General features: G+C 33.6%; 1 protein-coding gene across 4 annotated transcripts in view; it reads right to left on the bottom strand.

Annotated features, from left to right (window-relative positions):
• The window catches only part of CRISPLD1 (cysteine rich secretory protein LCCL domain containing 1), a 46,111-nt gene that overhangs the window by 12,040 nt on the left and 12,786 nt on the right, over window positions 1-21,285 (bottom strand). For 2 of the 4 annotated variants that reach the window (XM_025394861.1, XM_025394862.1), the window contains 10 exons: window positions 9,748-9,866; window positions 9,297-9,429; window positions 8,206-8,321; window positions 7,381-7,481; window positions 5,551-5,691; window positions 5,316-5,376; window positions 5,140-5,206; window positions 4,814-4,944; window positions 2,351-2,394; window positions 2,185-2,257 (listed from right to left, as the gene is read on the bottom strand). In XM_025394861.1, the coding sequence (XP_025250646.1) occupies window positions 2,185-2,257; window positions 2,351-2,394; window positions 4,814-4,944; window positions 5,140-5,206; window positions 5,316-5,376; window positions 5,551-5,691; window positions 7,381-7,481; window positions 8,206-8,321; window positions 9,297-9,429; window positions 9,748-9,866 (986 nt within the window). Of the gene's footprint in view, window positions 1-2,184; window positions 2,258-2,350; window positions 2,395-4,813; window positions 4,945-5,139; window positions 5,207-5,315; window positions 5,377-5,550; window positions 5,692-7,380; window positions 7,482-8,205; window positions 8,322-9,296; window positions 9,430-9,747; window positions 9,867-19,400; window positions 19,653-21,285 lie in introns of those variants that run through there. The other 2 variants (XM_025394865.1, XM_025394863.1) reach the window with 2 other exon arrangements.

Genomic DNA, 21,285 nt, shown 5'->3' with positions numbered 1-21,285 from the left:
ACAAAAGACAATTTTGTTTCACTGAAATAAAAAAAAAGGGAGAAGCTTTTCAGACTACTTAACGTCAATATTATGTAAAAATTGTCATTTCTATGGATTTATTATATTGGTAACAGTAAAGGCTAAAATTAAATTTTAAAAATTTATATCATTTTCCCTATTTTGATGTTTTGCTTTCTGAAACAAGCCAAGAAATAGGGAGGTTGTTTATTAATGCTTTACTTGATTTATCCCTTTTGCAACAATATTGATATAGTTTGTTTTGTAGTTATAAAATTACCATTTATTGAGCATCTGCTATTGAGAGCCTTATGTTAGAATGATGGACAGAGACTATCATTATTTGGTCCTCATAAACCTAGTCACATGGCTGACATAAGGCTAGGCATACTATTGGTACTTAGTAGGTATTTAATAAATATTTATACATTTAAATTCTAAAGTTCCTGGTTTTTTTCCACATATTATGATGCTAAAATTTACCAGCTTCACCTAGCAATACATCTTTACTTTTTTCTTTAAAACTGCAATTTGTAAATGTAGGGGTCTTGAGAAATCTGAAAAAAAATATTTCTACAAAATTGTCTAAGACTACACAGCAAATAATGATTTAATCAAATATGTGGGCCTTATAAGAGCATAATTGGTCAAGTTCTAGTAACAGCAGATTGTATTTTTATCATAAAAATATTCAGCATATAATTCATTGGTGAACAAATGGCAAAAAGTATATGATGCACTTCACCCAGTAAGAGGTCCTCAAATTATCCTGCATACTTGGTAATCTGCGGATTTCAGCAAATACAAGCTGAGGACTTCTAAAATTCTCAATTAAAATGCACCAAGTTAGCTGACCAAAAACATTATAACAGCAGTCCTGCATTAGTAGAGACAAATGATTTGAAAAGAAACAGACTATGTGTATGTGAGGAAGTCTATTGTTTATATCACATCTGTAACTTGGAAACTGATAGAAAATGAAGTACTCTGTTATATGAAGATCACAGTCTTCTGTTATAAAGATTCCGTTATGTACCTTGTGAACAGCCAGTCCCATTCTTTAAGTGAAATGTTGCTTTCATTTTAAAAGGGCAAGTAATGACGTTTTTCCAAAGTAGATAAACTTTTCCATAAAAATTAAGCTCCTTAAATTTTTAGGTATGTTGTCAAATTACAATTATATCTTGAAATCTCATTACTAGTTTTTAAAAGTAGTGTGGATATTTGCATTAATGGAAATAGTGCAGATAGAACTAAGACTGGATATATGGAGACACAATTTATTTTTCCTATCTACTGATTATGGATTAAACCATAATACTTCTAACAGTTTTCATCTTAGCTTGGCCAAGATAAATAAAGCTTTTCTCATGATTTTATAGTACATAAATTCCATTATAATTCTGTAAAAGAGAATATACAAAAAAATAAAAGAAAGGCAAAGATGGGCTTTTTAACTTACCAAATGCAATCAGATTGATCTAATTTAAAAAACTGGATAATAATGTTAAAAATATGAGTTATGCCACTTTAGTTTCTGTTGTAAGAAACTTATGAACTGAATGATTTTGTCCCTTCAAAGTTCATATGTTGAAGTCTCAATCCCCAATTTGACTGAACTTGGAGACACAGGGCCTTTATGAAGGTAATTAATGTTAAACGAAGTCATAAGGGTGGGGTCCTCATCCAATAGGATTAGTGTCCTTATAAGAAGAGATGTAAGAGAGAGAGCTCTCTTTCTCCCTCCACCATGTGAGGACACAGGGAAGGTGGCCATCTGTAGACCAGGAAGAGAGCCCTCATCAGGACCCGAATCAGCCAACACCTTGATCTTGAACTTCTCAACCTCCAGAACTGTGAGAAACAAATTTCTATTGATTATACCACCCAGTCAATGCTATTTCGTTACAGCAGCCAGAGCAGACTAATAAAGGACTCTTTGTAGCACAGATGAATATACAGATTACACGCATAAACCCTGATATTATGAAATAGCAGAGAATACTTTTGCATTGGGAGAAAGTACACTCGGCCTGCCTGGAGTGCATGTAGTTTATGATGTTCCATTGCTCCCTCCAGTTTAGCAGTTCAAGATTATACATCTTTTGAATCCCAGAGACACCAGAATTTCAGGCAAAAACAGTTATCGTAGGGCTAAAGTTCCCTATGTGTACACTGGTTTACCTTGGGCAATGTGAAGCAGGCTTATGAAATGGACAGAGCTGTTCCACAGTTGTTTCACAAGTCACAGCCTGAACTGAAGAATTAAAACACAAAACAATGAGTGAATCCTTTGAAAGCAATAACATATTACATAGTACTAAGAAAATAAGATGAAGAATGTGCTAACCTGTTACTTTAGAGACTGTGAAGGAATTAGCAGACTGATATTTGCTGAAGGTAAAAATACAGAAATGTTCATTATTTTCACATGGTCATCATAAGCAGCAGCATCATTTCTGGAATCTTTCAAGCCTATGAACACTTAATTTTCTTTTTAAACACTTCTTACACTAGACAAGTAGCAATATAAGAATACATCATCAGTTTTATGCTAAATCCATATTACCATCAGTTATTAACCAAATCAATACCATTCTTAAGGTGATCTCTTTTCATTATGAATCTCAAAAACTTATAGATAATAGCATAAAGCTATATCTATTTTGATTCCTATCAAAATTAAAACCCTCAAATACTAATTTCCTGCCTCCACGAGACCAAACTATTTATTCTTTCACAACAGGAAATACAAAACAATGCTGTTAAAAGACTACAAAAAATAAGTACCGAAGGGAGGGTACATTATTCCTTTTTTGTTCCTCCTAGTATCTAGCAAAATGTCTACAGTAAAATGAGTTAACTTCTCCTCTTTACGTGCATTATTAAAATGCTGAAATATAAGATCAGGCACACAATTACACATCAAAATTTTAATTGGTTTATATATATCCAAATTTTTAGAAAAACATCTGTTGCAAAAGGTAAGGCTACTTGAACGTGGTTCACTCTCTGAATATATTAGCTCAGAACTGAAGGTGTAAAATTTCAACAACTCTTTATTTCTGTCAGCTTCAAATTCAGTATTTAATATTCCTCATCTACAATGTGTCCAAAAGAAATAACATTCTCTGAGGCATAAAATATACAACCTATTAAATATAGCCTTCAAGTTTCAAGAGAATTTCTATAATAGAGAGATAATTAAAAATTAAGAGGAAAGAAAGTAAATAACAGGACAAATGTCCTTTAATGGAACACCCACTGGTTGGCTTACTAAAGCTAATAACTACTATTTATTACTTACTGAAAGTAATTAATAAATGTTTGCCAAGTAAATAGATTAATGAATATTTCTATAGAACTTTTGGCCAAGTGTGGTGGCTCACGCCTGTAATCCCGGCACCACGGGAGGCTGAGGCTGACGGATCACTTGAAGTCAGGAGTTTGAGACCAGCCTCGCCAACCTGGTGAAACCCCATCTCTACTAAAAATAACAATTAGTTGGACATGGTGGCGAGTGCCTGTAGTCCCAGCTACTTGGGAGGCTGAGGCAGGAAAAGTTGAACTTGTGAGACTCTGTCTTAACAACAACAACAAAAAAAATTGCTAAAAAGAGTTATCATTAACAGCTAAAAACCACCCATCAGGCCTTTGAATAAGACTGTATAAGCTGGGTGCGTGGGCTCACGCCTGTAATCCCAGCACTTTGGGAGGCCGAGGCGGGTGGATCAACTGCAGTCAGGAGTTCAAGACCAGCCTGGCCAACATGGTGAAACCCTGTCTCTACTAAAAATACAAAAATTAGCTGCGTGTGGTGGTGCATGCCTGTAATCCCAGCTACTTGGGAGGCTGAGGCAGGAGAATCACTTGAGCCCGGGAGGTGGAGGTTGCAGTGACCTGAGATCACGCCACTGCACTCCAGTCTGGGTGACAGAGTGAGACCCTGTCTCAAAAAGCAAAAAAACAAAACAAACAAATGAAAAACAACAATAAAAAAAAAAAGACTACATAGGAGATTATTCCACAAATTTTTAAGAGTTCCTAATAGTTTTTTATAGTTATTAATTCTAACTTAACCCCACTGTGAAGATATCATGCAACTGTATTGTAACAAAAGAGACAATGTCAAATTTCCTAAGAAAAGGCATTCTGTATGAAGTTCAGTAATGTTTACTGTTTTACTTAGAGGAAAACGACACTAAAAAGGTATTTCAAAAGCCCCCATTTTTCTACTTTCTATACAGTACATATAAAAATGCACAGTGTTTTGGAATAAGGTATTTGGTACACCTCATAGGAGAAACATTAATAAAATTAAATGCTTTTATATTGAGATACTTTTAAACGGACAAAAGAAAGATGACATAGCATAACACATATTTAGAGAACTTTTCAAAATGCTCTTTTCTGTAAAGTAATTTATCTTATCAACGAAGTTAATGTTACATGAAATAAGCCATTTTCCCTAAATAGGACAAGAAGAACATGCAAATTAATTACCCTTCTCAGGGTATTTTCTGTCAAGCTAAAAAATATATTGCTTTACATTGAGAATTAACTATAAATTTACACATTTTTAATGCAACTCAAAAATTTGGAGTTTTAGCATGCCCATTACAAGCAAAAGGGTTCAACTTTGTCCTTAGATGCTTTATCTTCTTTTTGTCTAATAAAACTACAAGCTAAATGAGCCTTGAAAATTACCAAATTATTTCTTCTTAAATTATTCTATGCTTTGCTCTTTAAAAATGTGTTAGTTCATTGTTACAACTTAAAATTATCTGGTCCAAAAGATTATTTGTGTACTTACCCAATTGTCTGAATACCATTTCTATTAGACTTGATGAAATAATGTTTTCTTCCTTGTCTAGTGATATCTACCCAACCACCATCATTGTCTATTATACCATAATGAATTGCAGCTCTACAGATGCTGGATTGCTTGGAAAAAAGTAGGAGATAAAAGGATGTTAAAAATATAAGAGTTCTGCATAAGTTCAAACTATTTACCATTTATATGATTTTAAATTAAACATTTCTGAGCAAAATATACTTATGTAAGTTATTTTGCACAATAAAAATCAAATATTATATGGAAGGACCCTATCCTCAAATAATTACATTTATAATACTTACCATTTCATAATGTACACTGCCAATAACTTTAGCTTTACTATCCACACAGCCAGCAGGACATTCGTACCTAAATAAAAGTAATTGGGCACAAAATTTAGTTTCTCTGAATGTCAGTACAAAATACAAATAGTTATTATATTCAGTCAATTAGTTTTCAAAATAATAACAAATATTACCTATTGCAGGTTGTTCCTTTGCACTGATCTCTTAATCTTACTTCACATGAAACAATTTGGGCTATAAAGAAAAAAATACCAAAATAACTCATATAATATAAAAGCAGTTGTAATTCATTATATATAGCCTAATGACAAAATTTTTGCCATTCTATAAATGTTCAAATTAATAAAATCTTGATGGACATACCATTTAGGTACCTAAGAAATTTTGTAAGTAATATAGAGGTCTTACACATTTGCTGTGTGCTTATGACTTCATTTCTGCTGCTATCATCTGATCTTGTCCGGACATGGGTGTCATGGACTTGTGACTGCTGGCGTTCTATTTCATTTGTTTCCTCTTCTCGAGGGGTATAATACCCGTCTGACCCTTCTGTTAGAGAAAGCAGATTTAGGAAATATTAACCCTATTTTACATGTGCACAAATTACAAATAATAATATACTTTGTTACTACTGTTAACATTGAGAACTAGAAAAATCAGTACTGTTTTTTTGCACAGGATTTGGCTTCAGGTGGTGATCTTAGGTACTGCATTGGAGTAAATGAAATACACACATAAGCCTTTTAAGTCCTTGATTCATTTATGTTAATGTTTGACTATTATTCAATGAAGCCACTTCTAAACTTTGCTTATATTTCAACATATCATTGTTTGACTTTCATAATGACATCATGAAATCTACAAAGTGATCTAATAAGTTCATGGCTTAGCAAAATCAAATGTGATTTCAATTAAAATCATATTCTTAATATTTTCAGGAGGATCACATTTAGACTTCTCCCAAATGGAAATGTGGCCTAAAGAAAGACTGATATGCCCTTATTATTTATGACAATATCCATCTCCACAGCAAGTTTTTTTCCTTTAGAAGAAAAGTCAATGTGCAGAAATTTAAACTTGACCATGGAGAATAATTTCAAACTTTGAATTTAATGTTTCTTTTTTTTTTCCAGATTGGCCTTTATTAAAGGCTTGACAATGGCACATTTTGGAGAGGCGTATTATTTTGATGCATGCCCAAGAACTCAGAACCTAAAAAAAAAGTATGAAGTCACAGGAAAGTCAGCTTTAAGTAAAAGATAATGGTCACTGGGGAAGAGGCAGGCAGGTTGGAGGTTTGGACATAGAGAATATGAAAAACACCCACACAAGGAAAAAATGCTGCAAATACTTCCAGGAATGTTTAAATGGCTTCTACAACACAGGGATATATATGGGCACTTCTCTACACATTTTAGTTAATGCATCATTAAGGGAAAAAAAAGAGACATGTGTCATTATGAGCACTGAAAAGGGGCTGTAATTGTTCAAATATTTCATATTATACTCAGTCTACATCATTCCTCCTTTAGTCACCATTAAGAAAAAAAGTACAAGGCAGTAAAAAATGTTCACTTGAATGCACTAGTGCATGACTTTTCACAAAGCTTTGTCATAACAGTTTATCTTTATGTGCTATAAACAGGACCCCATATTTACTATTTAAGACATCAAATGCATTTCAGAGTACTACTCAATGTACTACTCAAGTAATATAAAACTAGTTTTACAGTTTTATGTAACTATTATACTTTTCTTATTTTAGCATGACAAATTGAATAGTGTGCAGTGAGAAGTGAAAAATCAATATAATTCATTGAGCATGGTTCAATAAGATACACAAAGGGGTATTTTGTTAAAAATGTTTAAAGTGCTAAAAATAAATTGTGTTAAATTGCTAAATCCTTTAAAAAAAGATGACAGTTATGGAAATAACTCTAGTCAACCATACATGAAGATGACTTTTAAGAATATAAATATACTTGTCATTCTGGGGTTATTTCAAAGTAGAATCAGAAAGTTACCTGAAATAATCATGGAACTTTAAAAATTTCATGTTAGTATAACAAAATTCTTATTAATATAAATATAATATAAATAATACAAATATTTGAAATAGAGTTCTAGAGACTTTTCGTGTAATCATTAAGTATACTTCTGGCTTTTTTAAACATAAGTAATGCAGGAGCTGGATTACAGTATAAATCAACATGAACACTACAACACAATAGCACTTACCTTTGTAGCACAGATTTTCTCTACAGCCCCCTCCAAAACTAGGTGGGCAAGCAGAACAGGGCCGCCCATGTTTGTAAGGGGCGTGGCCCCACCAGTTTCCCCTTTAAGAGATGATACGCTCTATTAAAAAGTAGTCTAACAGCATAATTTATAAAATATTGTGAAACATCACTATATATGAACATTCTAAGTAATTATTTTGGTGTATAGATTTAACACATTTATATAATTTATTACAGACCCCTTTTGGTTACTAGGTTTAAATATAAATTACTGCCTCATTTTGAAAATTTCTCAAGTAAATTAAAACACATATTGTTAAAAATTATGACATCAAACTTTTGCAGAAAGCCAAACTCTGCCATGGAATATTCACTATATTCCATTTGTTTTAATAAAAACCCATTATTAAACTTGAATTTGACCCTAAATATGATTGTGTCACATTGTTAATATAATCCTATAATCCCTTAAATGGTCTTTACACAGATGAAAATACATTTCTCAATTAATGTATAGTTTTTATCTCTAATAAATAACAATTATTCAATATTTATGGATAGTATAGTTTAGTGAGTAAAAGTGAATACATAAAAATATGCTTCCCATATTCACAAAGATTATACATTCATATTTCATATCCCCCTTTATGCATTTATTTTATGCATTAGGCAACTATAATTGTTGCCATATTAAATAAACAGAATTAAAATAATACACTTCATTCAGTGATACACACGGAAAACGGGAAACAATCAGGAACATAAAGGTATTTTCCTTTTGTTAAGAAAAATGTACATTTGAAATAGTGTTTTGTCTACTCACTTTGGGGAGTAATTGCACACCAGGTAGACAGCTTTGGGCCATATCTGCCCCCAGATGTTCATGTTATTACACAAATTAATGGCACAACCAATTCTGCTACTAGTTGCCCACACCACCTATATTAGAAAAATGAAAGGCTCAGAAAAAGCAGGCTGAAATCAAGTAGGACAACACTTCTGAGAGAAAAATGCATATAATTTGAAGGTGAGAAACCAATGTTTATCATTCAAAATGAACTGAGATCAAATCAAAAAGGGTTTTTTCCCTGAGTCTTTGAGTAATACCTAGTTCAATTTTAAAAAGAGAGCTGCAGAAAAATAACTGTGTCTGGTTATAATATGCAGGCATTTTCAAATGCAAACTTAGTAAATAATTCAAAAGTTACATCCTCACGAACCTAATGTCATATTAACGTGTCTACGAAGAAACTTTTCTGACAAAGGAACAGAAAATCACATCCTAAACAGCAAACACTGGAGCAAAAATTTACATGTCCAGATTTCTTATACAACATGATCTCTCCATCATGCCACAGGTTATCACGTAGTTTGATGCTGGTCAGTCTTGTCACATGCAAAAGCATACAGAACAATTAATCCGCTTTATATTCACTGATAATAAGTCTGATCAGCAGTGAGCTTTACCTAGTTCAATCTGCCTTTAGTTGTTTGATTTGGAAACTTAGAACATACCAATTGTGAACATGAAATATAAATATATATATATACATGTTGCACATGTAAATATTGAATGTCATTGGTAAATAAAACTGTATTTTTATTCCTTGAGATAAAACTTTGACACTGAAGATGGTAAATTTCTCCCCATATTACTGGGGCCATATTAAAAATGTTTGATATGCAAAATCACTGAAATAATGTCTTTTTAAGTAGATGCTTGGACTTTTTTGTGTGATAATTATTTTCATTGTTTATAGAAATTTGTAAGCCAATTCAACATAATCAATATTCATATAATTTTTTTAATAACCATATTAAATGATATAAGAAAGACAAGTTCACTAGCCTAATTTCTTTCATAGTTACATTAACTCAATTTGGGGAATTAAGTATAATACCCCCTAAACATACCTGTGTATAATGTGTACACACGGGACCAGAACACCTGAATGGACAATATGGGTTGCATTCATGTTCATATGGGTAGCTAAAATCTTTCACTTCATCATACCATGCTTGTACATGAAACGTCGGGGGCCTATATCTATTCGAGAGAAAACAGTCACAGAGGGCAAGCAAAGTTGCAGAAAATACAAAACTAAATATTGCAAAATACATTGGTATAATTTGGTAGAAAGATACTTTGGTGCAAATTATTAAACTTAAATATTTATGCCCATTACATTACTAATAAATTGATGATTTAAAGTCTAAAACATTGCTGATTGTTCTGGTATGATCTTGTTACTTGTTTTGTGATGATTTTTCTTTCAAGTCTTTGAAAAACTGCACTGATGAATTAATAAGGATTTCATTTTAAACATTAATGTTTTCAGAAACAAAAAGTTGTGCTTTAAGATACCTTCCCCAGTGTGCTCCCAAATTCTGTCCAATTGATGGAAGCAAGCTTGCAGGTCCATGTTCCCACAAGCAAGATTCAGCCCAGGATTCTGCAGATCTTTCCAGCTCTACATCCCATGTCTACAGTTTAAAACAAAAGCAAAATGTGCACATGTAGCATTTGGACACTTCTTCAGAATATAGCGTTGAGCAGTTCTTACATTTTCTCCTTTCTTTCTTTACAAAGTCAACATCATAGTTTGGATTCTCACCAGACTCAAAAGTCATCTAAATTTTTGTGCTGGCCTCCAAATCAATCTCCATGTCTCTATCTCTTAACCCTCCAAATTGCCCCACACGTGCTTAGAATTACTTAAGTGAACACGAATATGCTGAAGTGATTCCTCTGTCTAAACACATAAAACAAATCCCCATACACATAAAGTCCAAGATCCGGGGTCCCATTCTTCCCTATCATAAAGCATACAAGTCCTTGCTCTTGCTGACATTGTTTCCTCTGCCTAAGCATCCTTCTCCCAGTTATTTGTCAGACAGGTCCCCACTCTTCCTTCACAATCCAGCTTTATAAAATACTTTTTCTGTGACATCATATCAATTTTCTTAGATGTAAGCTACCCCTTTGGGACTCTTAAGGCTTTGTTACATTTCTTTGTTTAGCACTTATTACATTGTAATATTAGTATTTGCTTACATATCTATCTCTTTCATGAGACTGTAAATTGAACGGGGCAGTGCTGCTGGTATCCTTGGTCTATTTTCTAGTGTCTATCATCTGGACAAGGTGATTAATAAATGCTTCTTAAATACATGAATAACAAATCTAATTCTCATAAAAATATATACATAAAATTAAATAACATTCATTTTTAAAAATAATTTAAAAAGAAATAATTCAAATCACTAAGTTATTTTAGTGAAATTATTACTGAAATAATTTTGCAAGTTCTGGGTTTAGTATTCAAGTTATTAATTTGAAAAATATGCAGTATAGTATGTGTGGTGGTAAAAACACCGAGTTAGGTAGACCTGGGTTCAATCTTAGCACTACAATTACAGGACTCTGGGCATGTTATGAAGACGAGAAAACAAATCTGGGAATGGAAACTGAGGACATAACTTAAGTGACAGTGATGAAGCTGCAAAAGAGTAGACAGTGAAATGATGTTTAGGAATTTAAATTCCTACAACTTGATAAATGGCTGGAGTAGGCGGTAAGGGAAAGAAAAGGTGAACACTGACGATACTACCAAATTGGAAGAAAGGAAATAGGGAGAGAGAAATAGATGGTTGTAATAGAAGTGTGTGTCTAGGTATTTCCATGCATATTTCAAGGGTGACGTAAGAGGGCACATATGCCAAGTAGAGAGTAGAACTATATGACTGGGGATCCAGAGGAAAAAAATGTGCTCTGAAGATATGAATCATAAAGTTATTCAACCAGAGATAAATTTATTTGGGAATATGATATAGAATGAGAAGAGGAATAAAAAGAAAATTCTGAGGTTGTCAAAATCTAAAGGGAGAAAACTCCAACAAGACAACAAAAGAAGCCAGGCGAGACAGAATAAAAGAGGTTAAAGAAAAACTAATTAATATGAAATTATAGAAGTAATGAGAGAGAAAAGATACTTTGGGAGTAGAGAATGGGTAACAAGTTTGAATAACACAGAAAATCAAGATTTCCTAAGTACTAATTCATGACTAAAAGCAACTTCAGATTAATGATGGGTGAAGAAATCAGAACACAGAGCATTAATAAGTGAAGAGAAAGTACGGAAAACAAATGTGAGCTACTTTCTCAATACTTTAGATAGGAAGAGAGATGTGGCAGAAGCTATAGATGAGATGCCAGAGTCTAGGGAGAACTTGTTCACTTGCTTTGATTTTTAAAGGATACAGGAAATCTAGTCACATCAATACGCCAAAAGGAAAACACCCTAGGGACAAAGATGCACGGAAAAAGAAATATATGTTTGAGGAGAAGAAGATTCCTAATTCATTCATATAATTTTTCATAGGTGAACATTCTTCCCCATTCCATTGTGGTACTGAAATACAGATCAAATCACAAAGGAAAATTTATACAAAATTAGAATAAGTTTATCATTAGCGTGTCTTAATTTTCTAGCAAAATACAAAAATAGTGTATTTATATGCAACTAAAAATATAAGAGCAGCAAGAGTCGTTGCTTTTCATAAAAGTTTTAATTTTACTTTCAATTAGTGTCAAATATTCAAGATGACTGGTTTTAAGATATGGACATCAGAAACAAATGCTGTAAACAAATATTATCAGGTAAGCACTTTATTTGCCAATTATGGGCATATTATTAAACTTTACCACTTAACTTTGACCTAATTTTATAATTATACATAAAGTTTATTATACAAAAGTATGATTCAAGTTGTGGTCACTATTTGTCCAAAGAAGAATTAGGTAAGAAACAATGAATTTGGCTAAAGTCCCAGAAAATGAGCAAAATGTTGATTTCCTTTTGTATCTAGAAAGTTGGAGAAGTAATTGTCTCTCAAAAGCAAGCAGGTTTCCAGGTGGAGTTCCCTAAAGACATAGGTTGTCTTTAAGGGACAAATTATTATCTGCAATCCAGGAAATCAGATTCTTGCAGAGTTCTCTAGTTATACACACGATATAACTACACTTACCTGTAGGGTTTTGTTTTGTTTTTTTTTTTTTTAATATATCAATCTCATATTCAAAGAGTAGCCAGAAAATAGGAAAAACAGAAACAGTTCCTAGAAGGCTAAAAATAATTGCTTTGAAACAATTGTGATGGTTTTAAAATGCCCTTTCCACTAAAGGTGGAGTTGAATTCCCCACTCTCCCCTTGAATTTGAGCTAAATAGTGACTCAATTCTAATAAACAGAAAGAGGCTGGGAGACTTTGGGTAGCTAGGTTAGGAAAGAAGGCTTCTGTTTTTGTTTGTTTGTTTTTCCTGTTAAGACACATCATGATAGACCTAAGCCAATGAATTAGGAGTCCAGTTACCATGACTAGATAGCTGGAAAGAAAATATGGAGAGACCACAGAGAGAGATGCAGACGATACTCCAGAGATGTGAGTTTTTCTATACAAGGCATGTGACCTGTGAGTTTGCGAGCCCTCAGATGATGGCAACGCAAGTCAGGGCAATTGTGAGACACCTCAAGTGAGGACCATTCAGCTGAGCTCTTAAAAGAATCCTTATGGCCTCTACTCAAGTTCAATTTACTCTTGTTTCACATACGATTCTACAATCTTAGGTGTCAGTTTTCCCTATGAAATTGAAAATGAATCATTTTTAGAAAAGATATACAACTAGTTCCACACTAGTTTAATACACTACAGTGTATCTAAGTGTTTCAAGTTTGCTTATATTTCTGTTGTATAGAAATCAGAATAAAATGTAAAACATATCATTCAAATACTTTGAGCTAATTGTTCTTATTTGTAAATTTGTTAGCTGAAATAGAAGGCAACTCAGATCACTTTGAGGACTAAAATTCAATGTTGAATATATACAATGCATAAGCTGTATTTAAGGTATGACTTATGATTTTATTTAATCCATTAAAAATAGTGGGAAAAGCATACTGAATAAACTATAATATTGCTAAAATAAGGGCATACATTTTAACATAAGTGCTGAAGCAGAGGGGCATGCAACCAAAATTTAGTTCTTTATCAATATTAATATTAATTAGTGACGAAAAGTAATTATCTATTCATAGAATCGAATAAAGCATAGCTGTTTAGGTCAAGTTCAATAATACAAATCAAGTCTTAAAAACTTATTGAAAGAAATTCTACCATGACTTAACAATAAGCATGGTATATATTTTTTAAAGCTACAACATATTTCATGTTTTAAAACTGCCAATAAGTTATACCCACCCCATTAAATGTAGGTTAGTCTCTACACATTTCTATTTAAAATCAGGTTTGCAAATTAAATCAAGATAGCCTAAAGAGTTTCTTTTTTTCTTCCTCTGAACTATTCACCCAGCACTAATTTAAAGTCAAACCACACTACAATTACCATTTCTCTATAAAATGAGTAGTTGGGTACCCATTTCTATACACGTGAGGTGTGCCAAAATGAAAACAACTCTATTTCCCAACTACATCTGAAAGTTGTTCCTTCTTGGAGCATTGCAAAGGCAGTTATGCTGGAAGTCCAGATCTAGGCTGGAGGCTCTCAAGTCTTACCTTTCCACTAGTGAAAGCTGAAAATAATGATAGAATTATTTTTAAAACTGTCTCTTAGCATTTGCAATAAGTTTTGAACAATAAATTCCCCAAACATCCTTCTTTTGAGAGACATAAGTGTACATGCTTAACTCAGAAAAGCACTCCAATATCTCCAACCCTATCTATCCCAGTTCTGTGCAGTCAGGGGCTGACAGAAGTAATGACAGAATTACGCTTTAGTTTCCAATGGTGCTGAAAATACCCCTTCTTCAGTGCTGTGTGTTCTGGACCTATGTAAGTCAAGGGCATTCGTGATCAATTTTCTTCTTCTTTTATTATACAGACAGAGACAAAAGTTTGCATTGTTCAAATGACTCAAACGATAAAATACATGGAACCCCCTGGAAGAGTTCTCTTTCCCATTTAAACTGTTTATTTCCAAACTTATATCTTTGATTACATCAAGTTTGGTTTCTATTTCCTTATCTCTAACATTACGGAGCTGAAATAAGTCTTTCCAAATTCTTTTGTACTTAAATGGAAAAGACTCAGCTTTCCAATTCCATTGTCTGTACATCATGGTCTCTTAGATGACATCCTGTATTGCTGGTAGTATCCCATAAGAATCAGCTGTAAAATACTATTTCTGGTGACAAAGGCATCTGATGACAATTAAGATGACAACGAAGAGCATCTCTATTACCTAAGAAGCAAAAGCTGTTTTCAAACAGCCGTTTGAGAAGCGGTTTTGTGATAACCAAGGAGATTTCAGATTTTCTGATTACGAGCCCATGACAGCAGAGCTCAATTGTTTCGAAGTATTTGTTTTAATATTGTTCATAATATATAAATGCAACAGAGAACCTTCAATACAACTTTCCATTTAGTTGAATAAGAAGATAATCTTAATAAAAATTTAAAACCAGGCCTTTCTTCAGTTTAGTACTGAAAATATGATGGTAAAATATTTGAAATAAAGCAGAGACTTCTAAATATAATTTTTTGCATAGCTATCAGGAATACCAGAATTTTTCAAGCAGCTCATGAATGCAGAAGTGATTTGAGAAAATCAAAGGCATACAGAATTATCTTTTTAGAAATACTGCTTTAAAATATAATTCTTGCTATGCTACCACTTCTGAAATAAAACAGGTTTGTAAATCATCCATCTTAATTCAATCCCTCCCCAAATCTTTTGTTTTCCTTTTTAAATCAGAAACTACAATCCAAGAATCTGATAGAGTAAGTTGTCAATGTGATCCTAACTACAGCGATAACCTAACTTCCAAGATATCCCAATAGTTCGTTATTCTATGAAAATAACACATTGGACAGTTCAGAATACATCAGATTCAAATTCCAAATATAATGACTCATTATAACATCTGTAAAGCTATGTAATTTTCTCCCAGACATCAATGAAATAAATAAGTAAATAAATCTGTGCGGAAAGAGTGTGAGATGCTTTTGTGACTAAATCATCTGGTATTAAATGCACTATGGCAAGCAGCTGTATTGCATTCCTTACAATTCAATTACTTCAGGTATTTTAAGTGTTGTGCTTCACCCATTCTGAATAGACTTTGTAGTTATAGGGAAAATGCACGAGGCTCAGATTTCAAAGGAAACACTTATGTTACAGGGCACAGTGACTTTGCCAACTACTGAGAAAGAAGCATTACCTTAAGGCAATGCACAAATTAGGGTCTCCTGCAAATTGAGAGATGTGAGGCATGAGTGGCAATGTTTCACTTAAAATCTAAAACAAAGGCTTAAAACCTTAAAAAAATAGCACCCTAACAATTTAGAAAACTCCTCTATATTTTATTAAAATTAAAATACCTTTTGTAATGGAAACTTAATATGCAGATACACTCACAAGATTATTTCAATTAAACCTGCTGTATCAATATATACAGATATCATATTGAATATTACATCAGATGCATGACATAGGGCTTACAGTCTTTGTGGGACAGAAAAGCCATTAATTTTCTACAGAATTACAGTCCTTACATTTTCCATAGAATTTCTACTGATTAAGCTCATCTCATCTCAGTGTCAAGGTCCCCCTCCCCAAGTTTGACCATACCTTACCTACCTCGCTTATCAAGAAAATCCTTTAGTAATTGCAAATGTCTCATATAATTGATGGTACTTTAAGTCCTGATCTATACATATTCTTTACTTCTTGATCTTTAAGTCTTCATCTATAGACATTATGCCATTTTATAAGAATAAACATGTGTTCAGTTTATTCATAACCCAGTAAATTTTATATAGATGCAGGATTGATCTAAAAGTCAAGTCTATAAAAATGCATGATAGGAAAACTCATTAAAAAATCCCTCTGCAGTATCTACTTATGAATTAGTTTATGTTTCATATTCAAATATCAAAATAACCATAACTTAGGTTTTGAAAGTAAATAAAAAATAATTGCTTTTGTGTATTTATGTGGGAACATCAAATTTTCAAAATGAAATAAAAAAAAGATCTAACAAGTGAAAAACTTCTTGGACAAAAGAAGACAGTTTATGGAGACATAGAAACTGAAATCTACAATTTGACATCCAAACTTCAATTTAAACCAAAGATGACTACTATAAGAAATACTCAAATGTATATTTACATACTTTTAATGAAACGACTATGTTACATTGCTTGGTGTCTCTCTATTGCTATATTAAGAATTCTGCGATAAGTTTCCACTAATAATTCCTGCCTCAAGAATGATAAATTGCTGTGCCTGCAAACAGGCAGTGAGAGCTACAAACAACATAGTTTCCCGTTTTCCTTGAATGCCACGAAGCTCAAAGCTGGTTTAGGAACCATAGCATCCTCAATCAGATTTTTAGACATTCCTCAGGAATATGACTATAGCATTATTTTCCTCAATATTAAAACAATGACTAAAAGGATGATTTTTTAAAGAATGGTTTTCAAAAGTCCTTATTTAAAACTCTGAGAAAGAAGATAGTGCTAAATATTCATTTACCCCACACAGTCAGCTCAGCCCCTTACTGCCAAGTTCAGTGTCTTCACAATATAGCTCCACATACTGAGTTACCTCAGGCTCTCCTGCCCCCGGCTTCTGGTTAGATTTGGCCAACAAAACACACAAACAGGAATTCCAAGGGTGGGAGGTGAATTTCAGAATGCGTTGCCCCTCTGAGTCCTCTAGGCCTCACCGCAATGGTGACCGGGTCCTCTCACATGACCCTGCTTCCAGGCACCTGTCTTCACCAGCCTGTGTCAGGACCACAAAAGCCTGGGCACCCTGCCACACCCCATGGCTCGCCTTAATCCTGCCCACAACTCTGCGTATAGGCCCTTCATTATTATTATTATTATTTTTTTTTTTTTTACTGTTGAACCCTAGTTATTGTGGCATTTGTTTCCTGTTGAGAAACAAATATTTGAAAATAAAAACCTTTCACAGAATTTTGATTAGCAAACTGCCTAACAACCTGTTACCTGACACATACTAGATCTTAATGAATGCTCTCTTCTTCCCCTGTTCCTATGAGAATCTGTTTGATTTGCTGTAATTAACATAGCCCGTCTCTTCCAGTAATTTGGAACATTACCAGTAATTTAGAACACTACTGGTATTTATATGAGTAAGAGAGAAATTAAAATTCAAAATTTTGAATGATTGAAAAATAAGATAATCACAGCTATCTAAAGTTCCAACGAGAGAGTGAACAATCTTATAATTCATGTTTAAGACAACATGAATTACAAAACAAAGGTTGGAGTAAGTTACTCCTAGCTTTGTTGCAAATTCTTAACAATTAACTAATTTAAGACCTTAGTTAAAAAGAAATCTTTCTGAGATTCATTTCCAACTGAAGTCTCCAAGTATCCCTGAAGTTCAGGTGACACTAACATATACATACATTATATATAAAAAACATTTTTTAGGTCAAGAAAGCTCAAGAAACTCAAAGTTTGGAAATAATTTGTAATAAAGTTTCACTTTAAAAGGTCAGACTAATACTGTCATATTACCTCAAATAAAATGTTTCATCACAAGAAGCAGATAAGACAATGGAACAGGGCTGTGCTGCTCAAGTCTGCCATGATTCACACTTGACAGAACAAGGTTGTTTCCACCATTTGGGAAAATCTGACCAAGCCTAAATATCTCCATAATTGAGGCTTAGATCAATTCACACAGATTGTGACAGCCATTTCCTCCCCATTGAATCAGCTGGACACATATTTTCACCACAATCCCTTACTGATGAGGGTCTCACCATATTCCCTTCCACACAATGATGGTAACCTCTACCAAATACTATTTCAAAACATACCTCTTCTAAGAGGCTTTACTCGTCACTGCTTTATTCTGAAATTCTTCATGATTTATATGCAGTGTAAAATATATTAATTTGTACTTCTTACCATACTGTGACTTACATCTTGAAAACAGTTCATCAAGAGTTTTGGCATTCTGATCACTGTATCTCCTGGAAGATCCTATCCTGAACTTCAGAGGGCTTCTGACCATCCCCAGATCGTGAGACAGAGATGTCAGAAACCCAGTGCAACTCAGAAAGTCACTGAAATCCAGTGATAATTTGGCCACCTGTCATGTTTACTAAATGAGTTTGCACTAACCCAAAATGAATGAGTTTGCCCTAAGCCAAAAACTATTCTACTTAAAAACATAAAATTTTGTTTTATATAAAATTGTTTTATGTAAAATGATTGTTTGCATAAATTCATGTTTAAAATATATAAAATGGTTTTACCTAACTTTATCTTTTATTACATTTTACATAATTTTATATTTTTCCATAGAGTACATCAGGATATGTAAAACAATATTTACATATCATGTCAAGCTTGCAATGATATGTAATTATGTAAAACATTTTAGTGAAAAGCTTTCACTAAAAAGAATGTTTTTGCAATTTTCTAATAAAACTATTTTGTCAAGACAGAATTAAATCCTTTTCATTCTGTCCACTTTAAATTGTTGTTGAAAATCTCGTCATCTTTTCATTTTTTTCATTCATCCCATTTTGTTTTCCTTCCGGCTAACACAAACTGAGCTTAGGGCATGTGTCAGCCACACAACTGGGGAATGCAAAGATTACCATGGCACAGACCCTTCCTACAAAGGAATGTGAGGCTAGAGAAAGAGACAAGGATGTAAACACTGCAAGCAGCGGCATGTAAAGGAGGCTATGGAAGCCAGGGAACTGGGTCTGGGAGGCACCTAATTCTGTATGGAGGGTTTAGACAAAAGCAGGTTAGGCTCTAAGTGAATCTTAAAGGAAGTAGAAATTCATTACAAAGAAAACAAGGAGGGCGACAGGCATTCTCACTATCTGCAAAGGGGAGCAGGCTTGGCGAGATCTGTTTAGCATCAAAAATCTCAAGGCACATGTAATAACATGGTAGATGTTCACGTGAAATAGCACTGCTTTGTATTTGTTCAGGTTGTACTCACTTATTCACAGTACCCTTGATTTAGCAGACCTCTTGGCCTTTTCTTTCCACACAGGAGTTCCCATGTTCTTATTCCATCTTCATTCAAGAGCTGCCCCTCCCTCAACACTTTTTTTCATTTTGATTTTCCTTCTCTGGACAACATCTGATCTCATTCATTATTTCAGATACGGATTTAATATGTCTTGAGCAAGTATAAGATACAGTTTTATGTTTTATTACCAGCAGCCCCTTTACCAGACTGTCCAGCATTTTGGTGGTTACTTTGTATTGTTGGACTTGCAACAACATACAGGGGACATTCTAGAAACACTAAGTCCCGTGTACACTCTCAGTCTTGCCTAATAGCTCATTATCCTTTTATCTAGTTGCTGCCTCCAACCCCTCATACTTACCCAACTGAAATTCTACTTCCTCCCTTCTTACTCATATGGCCTTTAAGGTTTATTCTGTCAGTGGCTGTATTTCACTTTTCAGTATCCAGCAGAATTGTGCCATTAACTAACTTTGAGATTCATTTCCCATTTCTCCTCCAATTAGACTGACTTCAACATTAGGCCTTAGAGGAGAGAATCTTATTGTTCAAACTTCTCCAACATTATGCATTATAAGTACTTTGTAAAAAAAAAAAAAATGAAAAAGCAATTCCATTTTCCTGCCTTAACAGTTACAGTCAGTACCTTATATAAAAAAAAAAGGGGGGGAGGAGAATGTGATAGTTGAGGAGGGAGAAAATAAAGAACCTGTATTTTACAATTATTCATGTCCCAATTTAAACCTCACTTCCTCCAGGAAGGATAAAGCCTTCTACTTAAAATGAGGTTGCTAGAACAGCGGCCACCACATCACCTGGGGGTTTGTTAGAAATGCAGAATATTGGGGTTCCCAGACCTATTGATCGAAATATATATTTTAACAAGATTCCCAGGGGATTCATATGCACATTAAAGTTTGAGTACTATTAGACAAAAGCACCCCTTATTTCTACCCCCCAAAATCATACCTACTTGCTTTGCCATGACAAAAATATGCTTTCTATCTTTAATATTCTGCTATTTTCAAAACATGTTTTGGCTTAAAACTTAAAATATAAAGCATGGCTTACTAAATAGACTGTGTCCTTTTTCAAATGTTTGCCTTTGAGGTTTATGAGCTGCCAATAAAGAAAATCTGTTGTCTTTTTCCCAATTAGCATGTATGTGTAAGTAGTTGACTTAATCACACCTTACTGATTCTGTTAACAAGTCAAAAGAACAAAAAAGTAATCTTCGCCAGATCAGTTTCAGCTTCTTATTTTTAGCCAGTTTAATAACCCGGTAATCCAAGTAATATATTTGGGTCAACAGTTCCATAATTTTCATAATTTAGATTCCTGTACAACCATATGTATTTAGCATTCAATTGCAATATGAACCCCACACAAGCTATCTGGTATGTATCTGTACTAGATCCATATTATCTAATATCTGAGTACTTAAAAAATTAATCCATTACTAACACGTCTTTGATTATCTCTTTCTAATCTCCAGATGTTGCCTAGTCAAATGTCTCCAAAGGGAAAGCAGGTGACACCACATACAGTGGTGTGATAGAGTGGTGTGACCAATGGCAAATCAGAGAAGAAATTATTACTTTAAATCTCTGATTCTTGTCAATACCTTGAAATAATATACTAAACTTCTTCGCTGCTATTAAATCTCTGAACTTTACTGTTTTTTGTTTTTGTTTTTTTTTTTTTTTTGAGATGGAGTCTCTCTGTCACCCAGGCTGGAGTGCAGTGGCACGATCTCGGCTCACTAAAATCTCCATCTCTCAGGTTCAAGCGATTCTCCTGCCTCAGCTTTCCAAGTAGCTGAGACTACAGGCATGCATCATCACACCTGGCT

The sequence above is a fragment of the Theropithecus gelada genome, chromosome 8 (genome assembly GCF_003255815.1).
Source record: "Theropithecus gelada isolate Dixy chromosome 8, Tgel_1.0, whole genome shotgun sequence".
Lineage (NCBI taxonomy): Eukaryota > Metazoa > Chordata > Mammalia > Primates > Cercopithecidae > Theropithecus > Theropithecus gelada.
The sequence above is the reverse complement of the archived record's forward strand: the minus strand, read 5'-3'. Positions and strand labels throughout refer to the sequence as shown.